The 26,839-nt window shown below is 38.7% G+C and overlaps 1 protein-coding gene across 1 annotated transcript in view; it reads left to right on the forward strand.

The window, feature by feature from the left end:
• Positions 1 to 26,839, forward strand: part of PIGN (phosphatidylinositol glycan anchor biosynthesis class N) — a 109,604-nt gene that overhangs the window by 14,457 nt on the left and 68,308 nt on the right. Inside the window, exons 3-10 of the mRNA XM_032117172.1 lie at positions 3,252 to 3,373; positions 4,488 to 4,586; positions 9,217 to 9,323; positions 15,363 to 15,487; positions 16,717 to 16,847; positions 20,623 to 20,739; positions 24,685 to 24,725; positions 26,247 to 26,306. Of these exons, the coding sequence (XP_031973063.1) occupies positions 3,252 to 3,373; positions 4,488 to 4,586; positions 9,217 to 9,323; positions 15,363 to 15,487; positions 16,717 to 16,847; positions 20,623 to 20,739; positions 24,685 to 24,725; positions 26,247 to 26,306 (802 nt within the window). The remainder of the gene's footprint in view (positions 1 to 3,251; positions 3,374 to 4,487; positions 4,587 to 9,216; positions 9,324 to 15,362; positions 15,488 to 16,716; positions 16,848 to 20,622; positions 20,740 to 24,684; positions 24,726 to 26,246; positions 26,307 to 26,839) is intronic.

The raw sequence follows: 26,839 nt of genomic DNA on the forward strand, positions 1-26,839 counted from the left end.
ATAAGAATTAATTTCCTAGACTGAAAAAAAGAGGCGGTATTAAATAAGACTACTTTCATGTGGTGGTAGAATTGATCTGGCTTGAATATCAGAGCAAGCCCAGATAATCAGTCATCTGAAGCTCTTAGGGTTTTTGCAGTCCACTACTGCAAAAGTAGTACAGAAATGTGAGGACTCCTTGCTACGGGGCTTGCCAGCCCATATGGGCTTGCTCATACCTACTGCTGCTGCTGTTACTGTTTTTATGAGGTGCTGTCTGCCACATCAATTTGAGTTTACTACATCGTCTTCTAGTAGTGGACTTCACACTTACTCCAGAGCAGTTTCTTTTCTTAGCAGTAAAACTGTTGGTCTTTTGCATCACCAACCAACACCATCAAGGTGTGAATGCTAGGAGCAGTGGTGAGTAGTGGCCAGGGAAGAGGTATAATGGGTATTTTTTTCACTAAATGATTTGAGTTTTTAAGTTTCAGCCATTCAGCATTATCATGCCAATCTAGAAAAAAGTTAAACCATGTATTAGCTTGTCTACTGCTGGAAAATTGGGACTTTTGCTGTCTCTGCTTTACCTTGTCTGTGGAGTTGGGGACTTTCTATTTCAAAATCTGTAGAAATAAAGCATTGTCACCTGTGCTGAAAGTACATGAGTGAATGAAGAGGAAGAACTACCTTGTAGCAAGCAAAGATGCTGGTAGGTCACCAAGTGGAAGAAAATGTGAGCAGAGGTGGGAAGTGCTGTCTGTATTTCTCTCATCCCTGATTCTGCATAAGAAGTACATATGTGTGTGAGCATGTGTATGCGAGAGATGATGAAAAGAAAAAAACATGCAGCATGTCATGCCTTCTGAAATGTGGGGGGTTCAGGCAGCCCAGAGCATATCTTCAGATCTGTTACATGAGCTGCCACAATTTCAAAGCAGCAGGCTCAGTGTTTTGTCCCTGAACCTTTTCTTTGAGCTACACAACTTCCATGAGTTAACTTCATAAAGGGAATGACAAGATCAGATGTTAGTTTCTGGAATTATTTCCTTCTTTATTCTGCCAAGTTACTGCTGTCTGAACATTCCTTTTTCAATAATACTAACTCAAAGCATATGCAATTTAATATGAAGTTTACTTTTTTGCATGTTCATTCCTAAATTCCAAGTGTTTAGTCCCTTAGCCACTTTATAGTAGTGGGCAGCATTGCAGCCAGATTACTAGTCTTATCCAAGTGGAATACTTTGGGAACTACTGCATTGTTAATAAGGAAAGATTATTTTTAAATGAGCAAGAACCATTCTTGAAGCAATGTGCTATTAAAAGAAACAAAGTTTTAGTAGGTACGTGGAATTAAATATGAATATCCATTAGGCTTGAAGCAGATTGTTGGATAATACATATACACCAAGTACATATCCTTGAAAAATCTGGTTTTCAGCAGTGTTGTCACAGCTGTGAGGGCCAGTAAGTGACCTGAATTGCTGCAATGGTGATTTCAGGGAAGATGTTTTCTTCTTTGCCTGTCATGTTTCAGCCATATTACTATATCATATTAATACTAACCATTGTTGTTTTGGGCAGCTAATGTTTATACTGTCATGGAAATTAATTTTTTTCAGTGGTTCTTATGAGTAAAAGGCCTTAAAGTCATTCAAAGTATTCATCTAAATGAATTTTGAATGGGTAAATGACATCTTTATATGTCATTTTTTCTGCCTGGTGTGTGATGTTGTTGACTTCAGATCCTGAAGTCATCCTACTTTTGACAAACAAAGGTAAAGAATTACTTTCCAATTCAAAAGAAATCCAATTCTAATTAAAACAATTTCCTACCTGTTGTTACAATGAAGTCTGAGGAGAGCTGCAAGTGTTTTATTTTTGTTTTAAGTCTTCCATGACTGTTAGTGCAATACAGTCCTGATCAGCCTATAGTGAGAAAAATAAGAAACCGCTTTAAATAATACATAAATTCTTTTTCAAATGAATTTTTTCAGTACGACTTACTGTATCTCCTAGCTGAGATGAGAGTTAGGAATAACATGTTAGAGTGCTGTGTCTCTATATGCTTTTATACACTGTAATATTTGGGCTATTCCAGGTAGTTCTGTGAACTTTCAAGTAAGTCTGAGAATGTGAGGTCTAAAATGAGTTTAAAAAACCCCCAACAAACAAACAGTGAATGCTGCAAGCTTGGAGTGGAGCCTGAAGTTTTAGGGTGTTTAAAGGCATGAACTTACAATTTACTTGGGCTAAAACACATAAACATAGCAAATTTGGTAGCTGATATCATGAACAACAAAATTATAATTTCCTGGTAACTTGACTGTTAAAAACTGCTTTGAATGTGTTCAGAAGATTCTGCTGGTTTTTCCTAAAAGTCACTGTAAGATATGTCCTGTTGTGTTTTGTTTTCTTTCTCCTCTTGCTCTGACAGCGAGCAGTGAATCTTTCTCTTTCCAGAAGGTGGAGACAAGAAAACAGCGTATGGTAATGCTCACGTCTTGCTTCCTGACAGGCTCCAGCTGTTCAGATCTTAGGCAGATGAGAATAGTTTATGAGGCTGTTTCTTATGCTTGGGCTTTGTCCTCTGTTTTCTTTGCTTTTTATCTGTTGTAACTATTTATTGTATATGTATAAACCCTAGACACTTGGTGTATTTCTGTGTATATGGTGAGCAGGTATTCTCCTTCAGTGTAATTGAAAAAGATGCAAGGTTTACTTAAATTTCTTCTTGTTGCCAAGATTATTTTCACCTTAGATTTATGTGGGGTTCGAATTCTCTTGGTGTTTCTTCCAAGATTCAGCACAGATAAAAGCAGACCTGGTCACAAGAGCTAATTATAATGGAGTGTATTTAAAGAGTAAGATAAGATTGAACTAGACACTTTCAGACTAAATGGAAAGAACAAAGAAGAGTAACGCCAGGCAGAAACAATCTGTTGGGGAAAAAAAAGGAAGCTAAAGAGGAAGGGAGCAGAAAAAACCAGTATGTTAATTTTAAATGTATTAGAACACCAGCTGAACTCATCTGTTTGCAGTGCTGATGGGCCACAATAGTAATGTTCTCTGTGCAGTGTTATAATATAGAACTACTTGCAGGTTAATCTTCTGCTTGTTTTACTGCACAGCAGGTGGTGGTGAAAATCTATTTTAGTCTAGGGGTTTTTTTTTTCATTTCCTGCCTCACGTCTACCGGTCACTCGTTTTATCTGCAATTTGTTGTAGTTCAACAAGTCATGAACGTTAACTGCCTTGAATCCTGTTTTCAGGAGTATTCTAGAGAATAATGGCAGCTGGGGAATCTCTCACACTCGGGTCCCAACAGAATCCAGGCCGGGGCACGTGGCACTTATAGCTGGATTTTATGAAGATGTCAGTGCAGTTGCTAAAGGTAAGCTGGTCCTAAAGCTTTGAATGTTGTCCTCCAAAGTAAGGTGTTTCAGTGATGTGCTGGGCTTCTGGGTGATTATTGATAAATACCTGCATTGTAGTTTATATGCCAAGATCATTTAGAAAACAGTAATTTTGGATGGATTTCCTACTTCTAATATTGATAGCTAGGAAAATAGCTTACATAAATTAATATTTTGTAACATGGTTGAATTTAGCACCCTGAGCCTAAAAGCAGAAGTATCTTACGGCCTCACCTCTTCATGTAACAGAGTTTTCAATTATCATTTGGGATACTCTAGGGTATGGCTAAGTAGATGTTTCAAACAAGAAATGAGCTGCAGTATCTCAGCTGAACCATTGCTGGCTTGAGTTGGAGACCAAAATAAAGCAGAAGCCCCAAGCATGTGTTTTGTCCAGAGCTGTTACTGAGTGCTTGGGGCTTAATTATATGGAACAACCCTTCAAATTACTGACTTGGTCTTTTGTGCGCTCCTCTGCTTTCCCCGACGTTTACCGGCCTCAACACTAGTCATGTGTGTTGGTTTTGGACAGGGAAGGCGAGAGGAATTACTTGGTCTTGTCCATGTTCCTAATGAAAAGGTTCTTCCTTCTGACAACCACTACAAATGCAGGATGGGCAGGAATACCTAGTTAAGAGCATCTCTCTATTTCTGTCAATTGCCTTTTCGTGGAAACAGAAAATCTTGAAGGTTTTATTGTGAGGAAGTGTGACATGACTTCTGAAAATGTACAGGTGTGTACCTTACTGCCCGAAATGCCAAGAGCTGAGTTCAGACAACAGGAGATGCAGAATTCAGGAAAATTTTAGCTGTTTAGAAGGTAAACCAGCTGTGTGCTTTGCCTGTTTGAAACCCTGCATAATGAGATTGGCCTAGGTATTCGGTTAACTTCTCAATGAACGGGGAGCTAATTATAACAGATGTTGAAATGGAATTAAAATCAAGATTCACAAATTGGAGTTCATTGTGAAATAATATAGGGGAAACTTATAAAAAAACCCTACAACATTTTGCATGGACTATCAATTTTAACAGTCAGTGAGAGCTTCTGGCAATGCCATTTAAATGCTTATTTAAATATTTATTTAACAGGATGGAAGGAGAATCCAGTAGAATTTGACTCTGTTTTCAATGAAAGTAAATATACCTGGAGCTGGGGAAGCCCAGATATTTTGCCAATGTTTGCAAAAGGTAAGACTTAATTTTATGAATCTTTAACACACAGTCAGGTAGTAAAAGAGAGACTTAGATTTTTTGAGTTAGAGAAGAAGGTGAGTATTTTCAGTTTGTGTATTTCTGTATACTTGATTTCTAGTTTGTGAAATGAAGATGGAGTGGAGGAAAGGAAGCAAGCTTTTGATGAGGATATCCCTATTTATTACTCATTAATTTAAATAGACCTTAGCTAATTCTGTCAGTATACTAAAGAAACACACCTTTAGTTATAAGGACCTAGTGTTTTTTTTTTTGTTGAGGTTTGAAGCTCTTGTTTTGCAAGCCTGTGGCTGGGATTTTTCTTTGTATGTCTGCAGCTCCCAGTGAGTTGGGAGATAGAACTGCAGCCATGCTTTTTCAGTGTCGGAGCTGGAGAAGTAGCGTATTGTGGGTTATCCTACTTCTACTCAGAACATTAGTATGTAGGGGAAGAACTGAATGCAAGAACTTCCTGGTACTATTCCTGAAGCTGAGGTCTATTGCCCGTGGTGTGCAGTTTGTTAAAGTCTTGTCAGCCCAATGCAATTGGTGTTTGAGCATGCAGAGATTGCTGAGCGACACTTCAAACGTTTAAAGGTTCTCCAAGTTTAATATTGTTTTCTGGGAAGAATGAGTGCATATACACCCTTTCACATAATCTCAGAATAAACAGACTGAAGTGAAAGGGGACAAGCTAAGGGCATATGCTGCTGCTCTGCTCTAGGCATTGGTATTGACAAATAAGAAAAATGGGGTAGGCAGGGGAGGAGTGGAATGTAACATTGGTTTAGAAAAAATATACATCATCTTTCTCATGATGATTCTTGAACTTTTTCTGAACTCATGTGTCTTCCCCCTCACATCCTGACATTCCCCCCCACGCCCCTATTTTCTGTTCTTTGCTTAAGCCTCATAAATTTATGATGAGCTGTAAAAATATCTCATGGTAATTTCCCACGACCTCAGATTGCCGTTTGTATTTAGAAATAGTGTGATGGTGGCTGGGGAGAGGGGAAAGGTAGCTGCCCTTGCACAGATTATTTGTGTTTTTAGGAATATGTTCTTGGGAAAATATTTGGGGAATTTAAGAATTTCCCAGAGCCCTGTCCTTCTACTGGTTTTGTTTGAGTAAGATGATAAGCAGAGGACTTGGGAGCAGCTTTGATGTTATCTGAAGAGATGTGCAAGGATAATACTCTCTATATGGCTTGTTCTGAGTGATATCAACAATGCAGCTTCCTTTTGCAGGGGGGAGGAAAACTTCCCAAAGTTGGCAAAGTTAAAGTGCAGCCATGTATCTGTGAAGGAGATGCTGTGTCAGAACATGAATCATGGTTTCTCATGATAGAAAGACAGATTAACTTCATTTAGTTAGAAAAAGAGTTCCCTTTCTTTCAAAGAGGCCAAGTTTTCTAATACAGAAGGGAAAGGAATCAAGTGTTCATTCTTTACCTTTACTTTTACAAAAAAGCCAAGAAGGACATAGAGAGAAATTAAGCCATGTGCCCCTTTCTTTTCATGTTGCAAATTAGTGAGGCCGCAGGACTCTTCTTGTGTATATTTTATCATGCCAAAATGTTCTGAATTTTAATGTTTCACCACTTGCATTGGATGTTGCATAAAGACTATATGACACCTGCCATGTTTTGGGAAGGATAGGAAAATCCTTTGTTTCCTGTCACTGTCTATTTTTTCCTGGTACTTTTGTTGTAATAAAATAGATATTTCAAGAAAATAGTTGAGAGTCCTGTAAGGAAGTAAAGAAAAATGCTCACAGATTTTTTAAAATATGAAAATAGGTATACGTGAAATCTAAATTTGTCAAAGTTTTAATGACTGTGTGATTAGTATTTCAGTCTGAGAAAATGTCTGAAGTACGTTTGTATCTTGAGTATATAAAAATAATAAAAGGTATTTGTTTCTAATAGTTAAACTCACTTAAGATACACAAATTCACAGTGCTAATTTTAAACTTATTTTCTATGATGTTTTTAGATTATAACCTTGAAATGATCTAAAAGTAATGTGGTTTAAAAATGCCTATTTTGTTTCCAGAGTACTCCTTAAAACTTTGAGTTTCTCTTCTAGACTTGCCAGGATTTGAGGTTTGACCTGAAAAATCCAACCCTGTACTGTTCTGTCAGCAGTCGGGGTTGGAGTATATTCCAGAGTATTAAATGTAGTGCTGAAAAAGGAGCTGAGACTGTTGCTTCTCTGAAGGGAAGAAGATACTAGTCTGTTGCACCCAGATTGCCATTTGCTTTGTGGGCTTCCCCTCTCTTTTTTGGAAGCTTCCAGAAAGGCTAGGGTCATTTTTTTAACTTGAGTATGAAGATGGGTATCATCAAAACCATGGGAACAACTGGGAAAAACCATTGTCAGGGTTATTCTGGACAGACAGGCCTCTCTGTCTTCTGGTTTAGTTCCTTGTTGTTAAACAGTGCAGAATTTCTCATATCCCTCGCATGGCTGGATTTGATGACAGCTCTCTGATGGCCACACTCTGTCCTGCTCAGTGTCTGACTGTCTTTCTGCATTTATTCTTTTTCCCCTTCTTTTGTGCCTGCAAAATTTGCTAGCAAATTCTCCTGCTGGTCTGGACTCTGACCCATGGCAGGCTTGTCAGACACAGGAACTGCCCCCTACCAGAGCAAGACATTAACTTTCAGCGGGACGTAAATCTTATTGTAAGAGTGTGGTAACTTGATCCCTGATCCTAATATTTGAATATTGATGCCGAGATATAGTGGCAGAGAAGAGAGCAAAAGCGATAGGTGGTATCTTGTTTGGAAGTTTCTGGCACCTCCAGTTATTTCCCATAGTGTAATGGCATCATCAAACCCAGCAGAGCTCTGTGCTTGCCTCTAAAAGATGTTTTCATCCCTAGCTTTCTTCTACTTCCCTATCCATCCCATCTTTGCTTCCTCATTCCCAGACTTTAAAAAAGCATTGTCATACTGTTGCCTGCCCCCTCAAACAACAGAACTAAAGTAATACTTCATAAAATTTTGTGTAATAGAATTTCTTACTAAAAAACCCCCAAAGAATAAAGAAACAGTTATTTTATAAGCTATGCAGCCACTTCAAAACTTTCCTGGTATGACTTCATTTTGCCACTGTTTCTCTTCATAGCAGTGCTTTGGTAGAAATTAGAAATGGGTAAGTGGTAGATGTGTTCCTTTGCTTTGTCTGCTAACTGTGTGCTGTCATTTGGCTTCTTTGGTGTGGCACTTCTCAAGGAAGGACTTCTCAGGTTTGCTGTGACGCTGTGGAAAAACACTACAGCATTCTATCCTCTTAGACTATCAGTCATCCTGGCAGTGATGGACAGGACTTGTTTCTTCTTTTGAACTGATTTATCCCCCAATTGGAGCTCCTGAATTCACTTTTTAATGCCTGGCAGTATTTTTTTTCTTTTCTTTTAGACTGAGAACTGCAGTGAGTGTTCTGTGTTATAAGTAGTAGTAACATCTCCGGGGTGTAGGGGAGAGCTGCACCAGAAAATCTGTGCCAGCTTTCATCTTCCTGGCCTGAAATACCTGCAACCCTCTGTGTGGGTTTCCACATAATCTTGGCTAAGTAGCTCCCTTATGCTAGGATGTTAGTTCATTCACAAGCCTGGAAGCTTACAGAACTGCACTATATAATTGTACATCCAGCAAATCAGATATATTCTCCCTGGCCATCAACTGATCGAAGAACATTTTCCCCTCTGGGAGTTTACATAGTCACAGTATAAATGGCACCCCTGAGCTGTAACAGCTCTGCCATTGACTGAATTGTTTAATTAAACTTCACCTAGCTTCAAATCTTTTCAGGACTTCTGAAGTTTAATTTCTTGACAGTCTTTGTCTTCCCCCTGCCTGCTCCCTTCTCTGCTCCCTTGACAGTCAATAGATAATGAAGTCACCTTATCCAGATGATGTGTTTGCACATCAGTGGCCCTTGTGTTGTACTTTGTGACTTGAACATAGTCCAGTAGTTCCTCCTTTTCTGTTTTGGATGCTTGTTTTATAAAAGATGGAGAGTTTGAATATTGTCTCCCTGAAGTTGTCCCCTGGGCTTTTGATAGCTAGAATTGATATACAGTAACCCTCCTGATGCCTTTGTTATATGTGATATATGATGTTTTCCTGTGGAAAAGACCTCATTGATAAGGCATTGTCTTCTATGATTCAATTGAAGTACCAAAAGCGGAGCATATTTTTCTTAAACAGCCTGCCCCCAAAACTGTGTTCAAATGAGACTATGAATATGTATCTTCCCTGGTTGGAAGTTTCTCAGTGAAATTCTTTGTTTCAAAACCAAATTCTGTTGAATTTGCTTAAACTGGGGTTTAGGTTTCACCTATCTGCTTTTCCATATTTTATTTCCTCGCCTGAGCATACTGGATAACATTGTTCCTCATTCCTCTGAGGTGCTGATAAGCTAATGAGGTAAAATGGTATCCAGGCTTCAAAAAAAGATTAATTATGGGAAAGTTTAAAATAAGGAGAAAATTTCTTTGACTTCTTTCAGGATCATCATTCTTGGTAGATTCTTGGTACTCCTGTGCATGAAAGTATTTTTGACTATGAGAAAAGCAAAAAACCTTGTATCTTGTATGCTATCTATATTGTTTCTGCAGGTGCTACTGGAGATCATGTTTATACATTTTGTTATGCAGCAGAAAGTGAAGACTTTGGAGCAGAAGATGCAGCCAAGCTTGACATATGGGTTTTTGATCATGTTAAGGTAAGCAGAGAATCTTTTTGTGCTACCTGTTTATAAAAAGCACAGTTGCATGTTAACTTTATCATAGAACATGTAAATGCTTTATCATAGAATTAGAAAGTAAGAAAGTTTTGAAAGACCTATCACTTGGGGTCATAAGTAAAAATTTCTTGAATCAACTTTCATGACAAGTGTAATGGATGCTTAAAGGAAGTATTTGTCATTCAATACTAATTAAAAAACTAACATGAATAAAAGTACCCTTTAAAAACATTCTTGGCTTTTCTTTGTTTTGTTTGCCTATAATGTGAAACCCGTCTTGGAGTACTACAGACCCCTTTAAGATCTTGAATGCAATTAGTTAAGGACTTTACAACAGGTATTGCAGCATGGCAGAAATGATAAGTCTTCCTTATGAAAGCAAAATGGACAATATTATTTACTTTTTTTGTCAAGCTTGTACCCTGACTATAATAGTTCAGTGTGGCTTTTCTTGATAGATGTAGCTGGCTCCGAATTTTCCACTGTGGTTCACACTATGCTGTGGCTGCCAGAGGAATCACAGTTTGTTTTGGGGGACGAGGATATGGAGACAGGGTAGGCCATAGAGCTGTAGAATTTGTTGATGTGGTTCTGTGCTCAGCTGACTTGGGTCAGTGCTGGTTCATGACTGTTGTTTTCTGTGACACTGTCACCATAAGTGTTAATAGTCTAAGGCACATGATTTCTGATTATTCATTAATTCCTATATTTATGTTATTCCATGCTGCCTCACTTATTCTGGGTTAAGAAATGCTGGTCGTGGGCATTGGTATATAAATATCTGTATCACTGAAGCAATTAAGTGAGTTACTTTCTGGATTTCATAACAGTGTTAATGGAGTTTAAGACTTAAAACATTTTTCACAAGGTCTCTGGGCTGTATGCATTAGTATAGCTAACCAGCATAAATCAAATCAAACAAAAAATAAAACAAAATAAATCAATAAACCAAATCATCATCTATTCAGGAAGTGAAGGGTGGTTCTGCTTTAAACAGTGACATAGGGTGCAAAAGTTCATTGTAGTTTGCTAATTTTCAAAGGAAGTGATTTTCTGAGTTTGCAAGTGAAAAGATGTTTTTTTCTAAGTGCCATCCTCTCCCTGAATGTGCACTTGTGCCATGTTGTGTGTTGTAATGCATATGAATAATACAAATCAAATTAGGCTGTCAGTTACACTTGAATAGCTGTTGTCATGAAGTTGCACCCTGCTGTCATTTGGAGCTGCACAAGTATGTGAGGGTGGTACTACCTTTCTTTTGCTTCAGAACACCTAATGGCATTTATCCTTTCAAGCTGTAATGATATATTTAAAATACATGTCATTACTGATTACTTTTTCCTTGGAGCCAGCACCATTATTTTTAAGACTTATTTTGCCCATCTAGAATTCCATACTGTGAATGGATAGGACTTGATTGACTGGCATAAGCCACACATTCCATTAACCATCTCTTCAACTACACATCAACAATTGCTTCAGGAGTGTGAAACTTGAGGCTTATTGAAACCGAGGTCACTCTGCTATTATAGCTTGAACAACTTGCAGCTATGCTAGTGAGATTATATATACGTAGGAATGGCAGTATGCTGGAATCTAAATTTTGCTTTGCCTACTCTTTTTTTTCCTCCTTTATGTTTTATCTCGAGTATTTAACAATATATTGTTTAACTCATATTGGGCAACGTGGTCCCTGGATTTCTGTCTCTTTAGGAAGCAAAAGACACCAAATGTACTTCCTCTCTGCTGTGTAATCCGCTGGTCCCAAGCATTGTGAGGGTCACTTGTACCTTCTTCTGCCCCAAAAAACAATGGGGATAAAATGAAGAATGGCTAATTCATGTTTGGGCTGCTAGTGCTGGCACTCTTTTTGTGCGAATTGCTTGTTGTCTTTAAAAATGCCAGCTACTGGTAAATTTGTCAGGAGATGGGAAACTGACTATTTTTTATTTGTATATTTGCGTAAATCATGACTAGAAGAAAAATGATAGCTCTTGATAGTTCAAGACAAACACTTGATAGTTCTTGTCATGTCTCCTTGTGATACAAGGTGATCCTAACCCTTTCTAGGGACAGAAAATATACCATAGACTAGGCTGTATGGATTTTTTATCTTCAGCAGCATGAAAACTCAGCAATTTTAATGTGCAGTAATAACTTGGGAGTTGTTTGGAGTTCCACATGGGCATGGAATTGATTGACTGGGGGGTTTTTTTGTTTGTTTTTGGGTTGTTTGGGGTTTTTTTGGTATGTTTGTTGGGTTTTTCTAAGAAGCATTTAAAATTATTAAGGAATGGAGTTTAATCTACTGTGATGTGGCTCAGTGATTCTCAGTTAAATAACCTTTACCTAAATCATAGTTTGAGACTGTGCTAAGAAACTTAGGAGCAAAATACTGGGAATCTAGATCAACTAATGGGGAAAAAAAAAGGTTTTCTTGATGCATTTCTGATTTTTAAAAATATTAGTGGAAAATAGTTTTGGAAGATTCAACTCATTCTTTTTGGGTAAAAAGTTTAAAACTCCAGGAACTCAGTCTTGCAGATGAGTTCCAGTAATGGCCTAACCACAATTTATTATGATCAAAGGGTAGAATATGCTCAAAATGTTCAGTTAATGTCTTCTCACTGAAAGGGACATGTAGATGCAGATGGCCAAAAATTGTGGGGTTTTTTTCATTTATTCTTTTCTCATTTTGAACACAGTATTCCATTCTTCCTTTGTCCCCTTTCTGCTGGAAAAAGGCCATCCAAGCCTTCAGACTGTCCCTTCTGTGCAGGGTAGTGGACGGAGTCCAGAATTGAATTATGTTAAACTTTGAAGCTCTGCAGACAGTGCTGTGACCGGATGTTGATTTGTGCCAGTGGATTTCAATGCAGATAGCTCTGCTCTCATTAACAGTACAATGGTTGATTTCTTTTAAATGTGTTGGTGTCTTGTGCATGATCATGCTCGATGGATCTAAACCTGCCTTGTCCTGCCTTTGTACTTTTGTTTTACGTCCGAAAACTGGCGTAACTATTACAACTCTCCCATCAGCACAAATCAATATGCACAGCTTTAAGCAGCCAATTAAATTAAGTTATCCTAGATTAAGGAGCTTTGTGAAAGGAAAAAGTTTGTTTGGTCTCTCTAGTACATGCAGTCAGCAACAGTTTATCAGCTCTACTAAAGAATCATGCTTCCATGGAAGACTCTGAGGGAACAAAAGGTTCCCAACTACTTAGATGTTTAACATTTTCAAGTTCATGTTTTGTTCAGACATCCGTAAATCATTTTTTAGACCTTCTAAGTAGTCTTTATTTTTTCTTTGCTTTCTCCCATCTGAGGAGGGAGATGATTAGATCAAGATTTCACACAGTCATAACTAAAATTCTGTTGTAGTAGTTTAATTAGTATTACATTATAATTAAGTTCACAGCTTGCTGTAAATGTTTTAATGTGGAACTTACTGTTCATCTCATCAACCTGCATATCAGTTATAACCAGTGCATTATTTTGTTGTTAGTTGCCAGAAAATCAAACAAAAGTTGCCAGAGTCGTTTAAAAAGAAGTTTGGAAGGCAGCTGTAGTGGTCTTCGAGTCCAGTTCTCTGCATGAAGGAGGTTCAGTTACAGCAACATGCTCAGGCCTTGCCCAGTCAAGATTTGAGCATCTACAGACAAACCTTTTAAGCAGCTGTTCCAATATTTGGCTATAGTTATGGTTTACCAAATAATTTTTAAAAGTCTCTTTGTCTTACTGCAATTTCCCACATTCCAAATTGTGAGTTTCCCCTTGTCTCATCTCTGAGGCCCTCTGATCAGTCTGGCTCCATCAGAGGATTGAGGTTCCCTTCACCCTCATGGTAGATGGTTGTATGCAACAATGGGACCTCTCCTTAGCTGCTTTTCCTTGAGACTGGAAAAAGTGAGTGCTCTCAGCCTCTTAGTTCTTTACTGCTGTCCCTGAAACTTCTTGGTGAGATTCAGCTTACGTATACAGTGGAGGTAATGTTACTGAATAGAGGAAATAAAAGGGAAGCAAAAATAAAAAAGTGAGACAGGAAGATATAGTTAAAATATAGTGACGGGTTGGAAACTAGTGTTGAGTAGAGGTAGGACTCAAGTTTTGTGAACACTGAGGACCAAAAAGAAGTGGCCTTTATCAGGAGATACAAGGATAGTTCTGGACAAACAGTTTAGCAATATCCAGAGGAAGGTGAAGTGTTTTTTGCCCTTAGTGTGTTTGGTATTCTGCTTGCCAACTCACCACCTTTATCAGCCATCACTCCTTGTGATGAGCTTCCTGTTGTTTTTTATGATTTTTTTTTTAAGTTTTATGGGATAAAGTTTACTGTTTGCTCTGGGAAAAGACATTGCATCTTAGGTTGCACTCATCTTCCTTTAGTCATCTTGTTTGTAATTGGCCAGAATTTGGGCAAACTCTTACGACTGCTGCTGCTCTGGCTTATGAGGTGGCTGGGACTGGGAAAGTGGGATGCTTTTGGAATGTTGTAGGGACTTGTCTGGTGGGAGAAGAGAAGCTCAGGCCTTGCCTTCCTCTGAATGGTTTCTTTTGCTTAATCTTTCTGTGATAGAAAAACGTGTGCCTTCTAATATTGATCTACAGTTTAGGATTTAATTTTGGGAGTTTCCTGTTTGTCTGTTTTGATATACTTTGTTTTGATTTCCTTTTATTTAATTAAAATTAAGGAAACAGAGTTTTATTGTATCCTGCAAATTACTGGTGTGCTCTGGAAAGCTTCCTCAGTCTGTGGTCAAATACGTGCAGGTGGACAGATCTCTGTGGGAAATGAAAATCTCCTTAAAAATAATTATATTGCTATTTAATGTAATTGGATTTCGTTCTTGTATCTTTATTTAAAATATCTCTGGACTTTGGTCATGATTTTGTTTAGACAAGAGCTGAAGCTGAGAGCATGCAAATATTAGTCCGTGCGGCTTGTGTGTACTCAGGGAGTTAGAAAAGTGGAATTGCATACTGCCATGGTTTCCTGGCACAGCTCCCTGTGATATCCTCATTGCCACTTTGGTCTTCCTCTGGGTACAGTGACTTTTGTTTACACAAGGTATGAGCTTTAGATTTTAAGAGCTCCATCATTATCACAGCTGTGTGGTGGACTGCCCTGTCCTTTGGTGGCAGAAATGGTTCCCTGCCTCTACCAGCATTTTCCCTGGACTCTTGCATGAAGTTCAAAGACACTCCCACTTACGTTAGTGTACTGAAAGGTTCTCCTGATGCTCTTTGAACTAAAACCCTACCCAGCTTTGTTTCCTTGGGGAGTGCTGTTACTAAGGAGCTGATTCTGGAATAGCTGTCTGCCTGCATTTTGCATTGCTGTAATGTGGCTGGTCTAACACAGAATAGCCATGTCAAGACTCATTCAATCTGAGGGGAAAATCCTCCCATGGCATCTGCCTCAGGGATGCTTAAGTAGGCCATGTGCAAGGCAGATATGCGTTCTGTAGTTTATGTATTTGCAAAGCACGTCATGCTTTGTTCTGTTTTAATTTAGTTTCTGCAAACAAGTTGTAGCTTGGTATCTCAGTCCTGCAGAACCTGCTTCCAAAGCAAGTGTATTTGAGACCTTTGCTTCCAGTTTAAATTCAGTAAATCAGTAGAAATATAGAGCCATAAATGGTCTCAGGAATGGTCCATCAATTTGTTTATACAGGAGCAAAGAAGGGATGATGTATTTCTTCCTATGCAAACTCAGAAAAACCCTGTACAAAACCAAAACAAACCAACAGATAAAAACCCAAGAAAAAAAGCCCCGCAAACAACAGAAGAACACCTCAACTTAAATGTTGTCTTAGATAAGCTGAAAATTTGGATGACCATACTGATAGCAGTTGTCCTCCAAGCAGTAAATTGGGAAGTCATTATTTTTCCTCTTTTTAAACTCTAATAACTACTAGCATTTTGACATGGAAACAGCAGTGTTTTAGTTTTTATAAGATGCTTATCTTCTTTCATTTTACTCAGATTAATATATTAATGGCTTATTCCATACAGAGCTTCTTTAATTCTTCCAGAAGTAATCAAACATTGTTCTCTGCACTGAATGAAGAGAAAGTGGTTCTGTTCCTGCATTTGCTAGGCATAGACACCAATGGACATGCTCATCGGCCAAACTCAAGGTAGTTGAGATATTAAGTATATCTTTCTTACTAGTTTTAAATGTGTATAGTAACTTTTTTAACAGTGAAATTTATCAAACCAGAAACACAGCTTGTAGTGTTGGGGGTCATATATGTCACCATGATTATCTACATTCTGAACTTTTGGGGTTATTTTAGTTTTTAAGGTCCCATCTGCAGAAATGACAGATTTTTGCTCTGTACAGTATGCCTGGTCATATTCCTGTACTCAAGTCTGATTTTTAGCAGATTGTCTTAGTTATAGCCAACACATAATCTAAAGGATATGTAGGAAATGCAGTTTTAAACATAAAATGGATACAGTTTTCACATACCCCACTGCTGAAGTGGTATTGTTGAGTTTATGGACAACAGTAAGCTCAGCAATAATGGCTGCAAATTCTGGTGTTATGTTTTGGCTTTCCTTATTACGCTTAAACAAAGAGAAGGGTTTCAATTAACAGCTCTGATCACCAGTCCATCTTAAAGTGCGTTATTTGAGAACTTCCTTTTCATTTCTTCACATCCTGCTTTGCAGGATTTTACATCTTTCTCTTGATGCCTGCATACTTTTAAAATTCTCTGATTTCCTACATCGTTCTGAAGTTCATACTTGCTGTATGTCTAATGATCATTTATTATGATTGTTTTGAAGACAGAGTTTTAAAATTGACTTTAGCAACAGATAAGAAATTAGTTGTCTGAAAGTTAATCGTGGTCATTTTTTCTAAAAATACACAAATTTTTTATTTAGCCTCTATTCCACAAAACTAGGGTCTGTCCTGATCTATTAATCATCTCAAAACACTGGCCGCCTGGTGAGATCTTTCTTTGGTATTTAGTTACCAGTTTAAAGCAATTTTTGCAACTTACCTTTTAAGGTGTTTGAGTTTTCCAGAATTCCTTAGTTTTGGCATTCTGCTTAACTTGCCTGACAGCTGTGAGTAGTAAAATTATAGTCTTATGTCTAGGATAGGTCAGATTTGAAATACAAATCTGTTTGAAACTGTGGTTTCAGTAATCTGCAGACTGTGCTGCAATGACTTAATATCTCAGTAAGACTTAAAGCAGGAAAGATTTTACATCTAGGAAGATTTTTTTAGCTTGATATTCATTTGAGTTTAAAGCTGTCTGTACTTGAAGGACTGGGCTTTATGATCATGGATAACTTGCTTTATACCAAATGTGAGAGCCACCTTGAATGTAACATTTTTTTCCTATTTTTCAAGGGAATACCAGGAGAATATTAAACAAGTTGATGAGGGTGTGAAAGAAATTGCTTCACTGATTGACGATTTCTATGGAAATGATGGAAAGACTGCATTTATTTTAACTTCTGACCATGGAATGACAGATTGGGGTGAGTCTTTTTAAATGTTAAGTCAGTTGAGTTTATGGGCATCTGCTGTATGATTAGAGAGCTGTCCCATGAGAAGCTTTGTACCCCTTGCTTTGATTTGGTAACCTAAGTGTTGCTTGTATATGAAAATCTATGCAAATTGCTGTGACAGCTACATTCGATCTCTGGACAGAAAAAAGACACTGAGGTAAAGCTTTACTTCCTCAGTGACTGCTAGTAGGGATAGAAAGATCTCTGCAGAAAACCACCTCAAGCAGGAAGAGGTGGTGTTATTTGGCTGCCAGCAGCAAATTTGGTCTTGTTCCATCTCCTCTGGGAGATACAGTTCTCATTTTGGTTCTCTAAAGCACCTTGAAAATGTGGGAAATCTGTTCAGGAGCCGGTGAAAAACTTTACAGGGAGAGGTTGTAGTGGGGGTGGAGAATCGTTTTGCTTATTTTGGCCTTCTAAGCACAGCAGAAAGGATGGGACTGCTGTGTTATCTTTCTGGAGGAGATTGCTGCTGGAGACAGGTGGAGGAGCTGAGAGTACAGAGAGGAGAGTGAGGCAGGGGCCAACTGTGCTGATACCCACAGAGGGCACTTGGGAAGGGCATGGCCGCAGTGGCCAAATGCTTTGAGGGCAGATGAGAAGAGTTTACAGTGGTAAACTCATTTAGACATTTTTTCCCTAGTTCTTTCTTATTTTTTCAAGAATCTTAAGAACATTCCTGTCCTTGTGTGCAGCCAGTGAAAGTGATAAATCTCTTTTCCAATGCTGTGTGTTTGCAGCTACTATGATACCTTTGAACCAAGGCTGCTCCAGGCATGGTTGTGGTGAAACAACAGTCAGCATCTTACTCAGTGTGTGAAATTCTGAAGTTTTTCAGTTGAAGGGATGCAGACTTTTTCTGTCATCAGAGATGACAAAAATATTTGTATATTTATTCAAAAACAGCCTAATTACCATCTGCTCATTTGCAAAATAGTCCACTTTGACTATTATTTACTGTTGAGCTGACTGCCACTTGCAATAAAATTTTAATTCTGCTATACTTTTTTGTATATTTCAAGAAATTATTTCATAGTTTTTTTATAGGGAAGGGGTGTGTGTATATATATTTTTATGTATACGATCATAGGGATCTTAAGAGGTCCAACCACCTGCTCAAGGCAGGATTAGCTTTGGAGTCAGACACAGATGCTAGGGCTTTATTCAGCAGGGCCTTTAAAACCTCAAAGGGATGGAGCCAACCCTTTTGGGCAGCCTGCTCTGCTGCTTGCCTGCCCTCACGGGGGCGGAAGGGTTTTCTTTATCTGCAATCTGAATTTCCTTTGTTTCAAATTATGTCTGTCATCCTCCCACCTTGCACCACAGTGACCCCCTGGCTCCATCCCCTCTCAAACCCCCTCACAGTGGGCTACAGGTAGGATGCTCTGGTATGTCCTCCCCAAAGCTATTTCTTCTCCAGGCTGAACAAGTCCCAGTCCCTTAGCTGCTTCTCACAGGGTGAGTGCTCCTCACTGAGACCATTCCAGATGATGGGTGTTTTTCCAGTACCAGAGGAGCCCAAAACTGGATCCAGTGTCTAGAGGTTGTCTCACAGGTACTAACTAGAAGAGGATAATCCATTCCCCGTACCATGCTTCTGTTAACACTGCCTGGGGTGTTGTTGGCCTTCTTCACTTCCAGAGTGAGCTGCAGGAGTGTTCTCGTTATGTACTGGATCCTTTGAAGAGGGAATAAAAGGTGATAGGAGTAGCTTCTTCAGGCTTTGAGAACCACTGGTCTGTCACAGTTTTCTGTCACCTCTTTCTGTCTTGAAGAAAAAGCTTGATCTTTTGCCAGAAATGTTAATAACTTTGAAGTTGACTTTAGTGAATCCAAGAGCAAACCCAGAGGTACTACTCAGGCCCATTGTGAGCTGTCTGAAGGACAGTTCAGGAGCTGGTTTGGTATTTGAGCTGGTTGGTAGTATCAGCCCCTGCTGCCGCCTTTCAGTGGTTATTTGCAGAATGGGATGTACACCAGCTTTAAAACAAATTAAACAGTGGAAGGACAGGGGGGACCTATTAGGGAAAAGAATATGATGTGAATTAGACATGGACATTGTGGTTGCTGGCAAAAGCCAATGAAATCACTTACTTTCTCAGTCTGACCCCATGATTTTGCCTTCAGTTGTTGTCAGATGGAATTGCTGACCATCAACACAGGGTGTTCCACACCCACCTTCACCTTGGCCTCTTGTTCCTGCTGCCATCCTGGCACAAGTACTACTCTGTGGTATGCTGGACCATGGAACAGAGAGCTAAACAACAGCACCTTTTTTCGCCCTTTCCCCTGAAAAGTTCTGTTTGGAGGGTGCTGGGGAGTGGACCTGGAACTGACCCAGCTGAAAATAATTATTTTTCTTCCCTTCTTTTTATTCAGATCAGTCTGAAACCTCGTTTTGTGTAACAGGGAGGGAGTAGATACAGCTGCCTCTCTCAGCTGTATCTGCCTTAAAGTATTCATAGAGGCAGAATCTCAGTGAAATGCTGATGGAGCTGGTGGCTTGGCTAAAATGTAAACTCACCAAAATATCACTTTCCTCCTGCAGTAGTAAGAATATAACTGATATAAGAAATAATCCCTGCTCCCTGGAAGATGGAGGAAGTGCTCTCTCCCTAAGCTTTTTTCCTCAAGTTCTGCAAAGAAGAGCAGTTGTTGCTGTGTTCTGAACCCAGAGTGTGCCCACCCAGGAACATCAGAAATCTAATTCCCAGACCAGTGTGTTCTTAAGCTTTGGGCTGTTTAAAGTAATCAAAGTTGGCTCCTCAGCTCTGCCACAGTGATTGTTTTAAGGACAGAACTGGGTATGAAATTGGGAATAGCCTTGAGGCTGTACAACAGTGTGCTTTCTCTGTCCTTTGTATTCATTAAAATGTATATTTATAGACAGGGAAGAGCATGTGGCTATGCAAATACAAGGAAGATGTGTAATCTTGTAGACCATGCAGTGACCCACATAGGGCTTGTATAACAAAGTCCTTCCCTTTGAGGCTGGGTTATCTCACTATTCTTGTACCTCACCCACTGGGTTCAATGACCATCATTTCTTTCAAGCTTGTGTAGCTCCTGCTTTGGTACAACTGCTGCTGAGATGTCAGAGTTTTCAACCTTCCTGCTTTTGGTGGCCGATATGTTAATCCGGAGGGAATCAATTTCCCTAGGGAAGAAAGTAATGTTTTATCAATTTTTAAGGAATGTGCTACTAGACTTTAAAACCTTAAAAATGAGCTTCTATCACTGTGGAAAGGATGACAGTTGCAATGCATATTGCTTCCTGGTTTTGAAGTGGAAGTCTAATTGTTATTCAGAGATCAGTTCTGTATATTTTTTTCACATGTGCCTAATTCTACTGAAATTAGCCATTCCTGGTTTCACTGAGATGCTCAGGATAAACACATGCACATGTTTTGAGCAGGTAACTCTTCTATACGTTGAGGCTTTCAAAATATTATGGCTTTAGTTTCTGTATGTTAAATATTTGGGGTTTTAATATTTAAAGTTCTATCTTTACAGTCTTGACTTAACTGATTTCCCAACTTAAAACGTGGAATTTAGCCTTTATTGTTAGTGACATAAAAATAAGCTATGAAGGAAGCTGGAATTGGTTGTCTGTAACAGGCTTTTGGTATGTCTGTAACAAGACTTAGTACATGTGTGCATATTTTTATTGCATGTAGGTTTTGTTTATTTTTACAACACGTCTTAAAGTTCATACTTTTTTTTTTTTTTGTTTGGTGTGTCTTAGGATCCCATGGAGCTGGTCATCCCTCAGAAACTTTAACACCACTGATTGTTTGGGGTGCTGGGGTAAATTATCCACAGCAAGTTACATCCCAGTTCTTTGAAGACAATTTTTTGAAAGGTAGGTAAAACATAAAGCTTAAGTGAAAGATTCTGGTGGAAACTGAGCTGTTTTTAACTATCTCACCTGTTGATCTTCACTAACTTCTATTCCATTTTAGTAAGTATGATTTGCTTTGTGTGGTTTGTAAAGAAAAGGTGGTAGGGTATGCCTAAGGAAGCTACTGCAAAATTGGGCAGATCACATCAGTCAGTTTTCTTTTCTAATCATAGAATTGAAAACTTTCTCTCTTTGTTGACAGGAGGCTATTCATGCTTCTAAAACTTAGTTCCAGAGGAGACTTAATTTTTAGGAAGACTTCCAGAGGCGGAAAACTATATGTACAGAAACATGATAAGTTCACAAGTTCAAAGACTTCTTTCTAGCTTCACAGTACAACCCTGCAGGCTTTCCAGGGGCTCACTTGTCTCATTTGCATCCTTGTAGCTGCTGTGGAAATGTAAACAGCTTTTCTCAATGAAAAATTCTGACTCTTCACTGTTGTTTTTCCCTTTTGTAATTTATTTAAGAGTAAGCTTTTTAAAAAAAGAATAAAATTTTATTATTTCACATACATAATGTAATAAACACTGTCTTACTGAAATGTCAGTGGGGTTAGAGAATCATGAGTAATTAAATTGTTCAAACTGTTCCTCTTTCATGTGCCCCATTCTTGTAGCCTGCTCTGTTTCTTAAGATATCTTGAGTCTCGGGTTGTTGCTCACGATCAATGAGGTAATGACTTTCTATTTTATTGGATTGTTTGTCAAGGTACATTAGAGAAAACAGGCAAAAATTACTTCAGCCCTACGGTTTTAACTCCACCCTGCTCTCAAGAAGGTATTTGGTAACAGATTAGGTCTTTTCAGATATAGACAGTGCCAACATTTCACTCTTTGTGCCTAACTGCTGCTATAAAACTATGACATCTGTGATAAAATTGAAAATAAGTTGTAGAAAAAAACCAGGAAAACAGAATAAAACAAATTATCTTGGTGTCTGTGGTGGCTGATCTGCTGGACTTTTAAAGATACTTGATGTGTAAGGGTTGATCTGTGATCGCTGAATTTTACATCTGTCAGTTTCCTTGATTCTCAGCATCTTTAGTACAAACCTCAGGATTTGACTTCAAGTCATGATGCAAATGTTGTGAGAGATTTCAAAAAAGATGAGTATTGAGCTGACTCCCAGGTGCACAATAAGGAAAGCTATTTTGCCCTCATCTGTTAGGCAATGTGTATTTTCTTAAAGGAGGACATTTGACTGCACCCTGCTGTGCCTGCTTCATATTTTCCTTCTGATGGTTAAAAAAAATCAGCAAACCAAATAACCACACAAAAAACTGAGCACACCAAAGCAAACATCAGAAACTACTCCGTTCATTTTGGACTTGCTTTGTGTCTGTCAAGCACATTGTTGCTTTGTTTAGACACTAACTTTACAGATTCTTAATTGCCAAGGATCATCTCTTTTGGAGATTTGAGTCTCTCTGAGTATCTTGGGAGTTTGAATTTCTATTTGAGTAATAAGTATCTTCTTAAAAAGTGACTGTTCTCTCTATGGTGGCGCATCAGAAGGTTTAACCTTCTAGAAGGTTACATAGCTTAGAAGTAAAGAGAAAATTATTGAAGTGAAACTTGGCACTTGCACAGGTCAATACATTTCAGCTACTCCATTGTTACAATCCCAGATATTTTCATAAAGTTAACATATAAAAGAAAAGCTGTTCAAAAGAGTTCTCTTGAAATGTTCTTTGTATATGTCCTTCCTGCTCCATACAAGTGCAGCTGTGACTGTGTGCAGGGGAAGAGGGCGTTTTCAAGACTGCTGTGTCACTGATGTATGCAGGTGTCAGGCTTACATTTCTAGTTACATGCACCAATGTTCAAGTTCTTTCATCTACTGACAATCCTTTTTAACTTCTCTGAGTTAAGTGTTTATGGAAATATTGACAGAATGTTTCTAATGCTGACAAACTTCTTATGCTCTGTTCAGTGCAAGCAGGTTGTAGGCAGCTCAGTGAATTGTCTTTCTTCTCATTATTGCCATCAACGGTTCATACCTCCAAAGGCAATGCCAACAGGCAGGACTTCGCTTGTCCAGTTTGTCACAGAGAAATTAATGTTCTCCTTGGATGGCCAGAAGGGCACAGAGTCTGCTCTGGGATGACAGCCTTCTCATCGGTTTCTTCACCTGTGCTCTGCTTTCCCTCAGGCCTGGTCATGCAATCCTCTTGGAAAGATTTTGTTACGGCAGCCTTGTGTCCTGGGGGCAACATGTATTATTACCCATTTGGCTACTGGTTTGACCCTTCATCAGAAAGAGAATACAGATCTGCTCTCTGGCTCCTCATGGGCTGATGGTTGGCCCTGGGGTGCAAGCCCAGAGGAGTTTGTGAGTGAAGGCACAGCCTCCTGCAGCATCAGAACGCGGAGTGCTTGATGACACCTATACACAAACCTGTTTTGTAGAGGGCTCAGCCTGCTTTGCCATAGCTGAGGGAGCTCAGTGTACCCTCCACTGGTTTTGCTTCGGTGAGGTTTTATGTGAGATTTTCTTTGGTTCATGTAGCCTCATCCTCAGCCTCTTTTTGAACTGGGACTTCCCTGCTGTTTTGCTGGACTGTTTGCATCTGACAGCCCAGCAGGCTGCAGTAAAAGCAGGTCAGGATAAAGGCAAAAAAACCCCCCCTATCAAGTGGGCAGAAAACTGCTGAACACTACAGGAAACCTAGACAGTGAGCTGGAATCATGAGGGCAGCACATACCAAGCCGAGGCACCTCACTCCTGGGAGTACAGCCCGGACTGGCCAGTCTGCAGGTGTGTCCCAGTCCTCAGGAGTTCCTGGGCTTAGTGTCCTATGGCTCCTGGTCCAAAGCAGATGTCTTCAGCTCTGCATTTTGGAATATCTGAGTAGGGCATGTGGAGATGAAAAAAATTCTCACAAATCAAGATGTTTTCTCTAGCAGACCTAGTTTCTTCCTACCTTAGGTGCATTGTGTGTGCATACACAGTTTTCCAGTGTTTTTCTTTGGAAAATTGTACTTAAAAGGAAAACAGGCAATTCCTTTATGTAATAGAAATATGGGTAAGAGTCTGTTTCTCGAAATATAAATCCATTTCCTTTTCTGGGAAGCAAAAGGAAGCAAACTTGTTCATTTTGGTGTGAGTTTAGCAGAATTCATGATTAATGCTGCTAATACTGCCCCTGTGTTGCCATGGGAGCTCCCTGTAGCTGTCTTGCTACTGTTAAAGTACAAATCGACTCTTCAGGGTGCTTCTGGGACCAAATAACAGTGGACCTGTGCTCAGACCCTCATGCTAGCAGTGGTATGAACTAATTGCTGGAAATAAGTTTGGTGTATGCAATACTGCAAATATATGAAAGAAAAAACCTAACCTTGCTAAACTCTGTTTTTAAATAACTCTCCACCCCCAAAGAAAGCAAGCAATTTTCTCTTTATTTCCTTGGAGGCCAGCATAGAGCAGGAAAATATAATTTTCAACCAGCTTTTTGTATGATGTGCCAAAGCTTTAGGGTGTAATGTTTGTACCACACTGTACCAGTGCATTTAGGACCTTGGATTAGCCTTTTTTACAAACTATTGAAGAGATTCTATAAGTCTCCTAAACCCAAGTTTGATTCTTTTAGTTGGCACAGGAGGTAATACATCACTGTGCTGAAAAAAATAAAAACCTTGGCCTTTCTTGAACTGATCTAGGTCACAATTGCAGGCAGCAATTTATCCTGCTGGATAAAAGAAAATGTAAGCTGAAATGAATGCGTTTTGTTGTTCCTGCCTGTTGAATTCCATCTGTAACCTTTCTTGAGCTAGCATCCTAATGTAAAATCATAATTTTCATTAGTACCAACACTTTGCAGAAAATTGCAATAAGATATTAAATGTCAACTGAATAACTCCTTTCAAATCTGTGTAGATTCAGGTGCTCTGTTATTTCTTGCAGAATGGAAACTGGAGAACTTGAAGAGGATTGATGTCAATCAGGTATCAAACGTACCTAATTTAATAGTTCATAAATTTTCACCTTAAATTACGTGTTTTGTGTGATTTAAAGTAATTCACTTAATTTGAATGAATGATCATACCAATGTACCATTTCCCTAGAAACAGCAGCCATAATAACATAATGAGGATAAGTTTAAATTCCTTGTTGACATGTGACAGCTGCATACAACTTCTCCTGAAGATGCATTATTGTCCCATTTAAGTGATCCCACATGGCTGTAGGAAGAGCACAGTACAATATACCAGGTCCCCCAAGCTTCTGTCATTGAATCAAAACCATTTCTTGTTATCGTGGTAAACTGTGGGGTTTCTTCATCTGTGATTATGGCCCAAGTATTTTGCAATTTAGATGATTAGTACTGTAAAGGAAGAAAAGAAGGTGAGCACCTTATCCTTTGATCCGTAATCAGTCAAGCTTTTTTAAACCATGGTGGTTTTTGCTTCCTATCATCCTACAAAACCCAATATATGAATAACAGACTCCAAACCTACTCAAACAAGGGAAATAATGTCATGCTAGAAGGTTCAAATCGTGAATGTTCTGGATCAACTGCTTTCAGCAAAGCCCTGGTACAAAACTAGAGATTAGCTTTCCTCTCGAGGTTGGTAGAAGTTATGGCAATGTTGTTTTGAGACTGTATAGAAGAGTCTTGAGTATTGCTTTGTCCTGGATAATGGAGTTCCCAAAGACAGAGCTTTTGTCCTGTAGTACATGTGTGACTATGGGTAAAAATAGCAAATGAGACTTCTAATTACCATTACACTCCAAGTGTATTGTTCTCTACAAATAATGGTTTGGAGTCTGCCTGGTAGATCTGAGGCTGGCGCAGTGCCTGTGGTTTCATTGTAGTTTCTTCAGATTTATGCTGGAGAAACAAAGAATTTTGGTGCATAGTTTTATATTGAAGGAAAATATAAAACTGGTAAGAGGCAGTGTTTATTATCATGAGTAGAAGGTAATGGTAACTTATTTCATGAAATGCCTTCGTGTAGATTGAAGGGCCTTTCCCAAGGGCTGACTGGACATAAAAAAAGTGCAGAAACTCCCTCTGAAGGGGAGAAGGTGAGTAATCAGCGCTGTGGAAGCATGGGATAAGGAATGTTGTGAAGAGCAGTATATCCAGTATATTGCTTAAAACTGTAAATATGAAATTAGTTCTTTTGGTCATATAAATAGTCATAAAAAGTGATATGCCTCTCTGAGTGCAGTAAAGGAGGTGCTGAATTCCTGCAAATAAATACTGGGGTGGTTATATTTGCTTTTTAAACTAAATGTATTTTTGAAGCTTGATCAGCAGTGGAACTTCACGTTTTGAATCTAATCATGCCATGACTACTGGAAACTAAAAACCAAAAAAACTATAAAGGAGAGTTTTATGTTATAACTTGGCAGTATTGCATAATTACCTTTTGCAAATGCAGATATGTTAAAATTAAGCTAAATTTATTAGCTCTAGAGGCTGAAACTATGTTAACGTGGGAATGCTTCTGTTTGCACAGGCTGATGTAGCACCACTGATGGCTTCCCTTATCGGTGTGCCTTTCCCCCTGAACTCTGTGGTAAGAAGTACAAATGTTTTTCTATGTTATAAAAATCTGTTTGCCATAGAGGAAGAGGTGTTGGGGACAAGACTTGAGGTGTGTGAGGGGAAAGATTACACATTTGTGAAAGTGCTATAAGGTGTGGAAACTGCTCGTAGTTTTAATTTTATGTGTGTGTCTCTAGTTTAGAGTACAGACTTAAATCTTTTTATGTGTTGTATAGGGCTTTCAATAGGAAAGGCAGCTGGTCCTATTGTAATCTGCAACTTTATACTCTTGAGCTATATAAGTTTTTTGTTACTTTGTTTTTAGGGATGGTAAAAATGCAATATGGTTTGAATAGCGTGATTTTGATAGTGAAAGCTAAGCTTGTAAACAAGCTAGTTCCTGCAATTTAATGTTCAATTATTTCTTGATTAAACTAGTGTACTTCCTTCAGATGTTATCTTGTGCCTCTAATTTAGTGAATAGTGAGATGGCTTTTTCTTCTAATTTCTCTCATGTGTTGTTACATAGTCCAAAAGTTGCCTCATAAATATCAATTGACAATT

Source organism: Corvus moneduloides, chromosome 1 (assembly GCF_009650955.1).
Source record: "Corvus moneduloides isolate bCorMon1 chromosome 1, bCorMon1.pri, whole genome shotgun sequence".
Taxonomy (NCBI): Eukaryota; Metazoa; Chordata; class Aves; order Passeriformes; family Corvidae; genus Corvus; species Corvus moneduloides.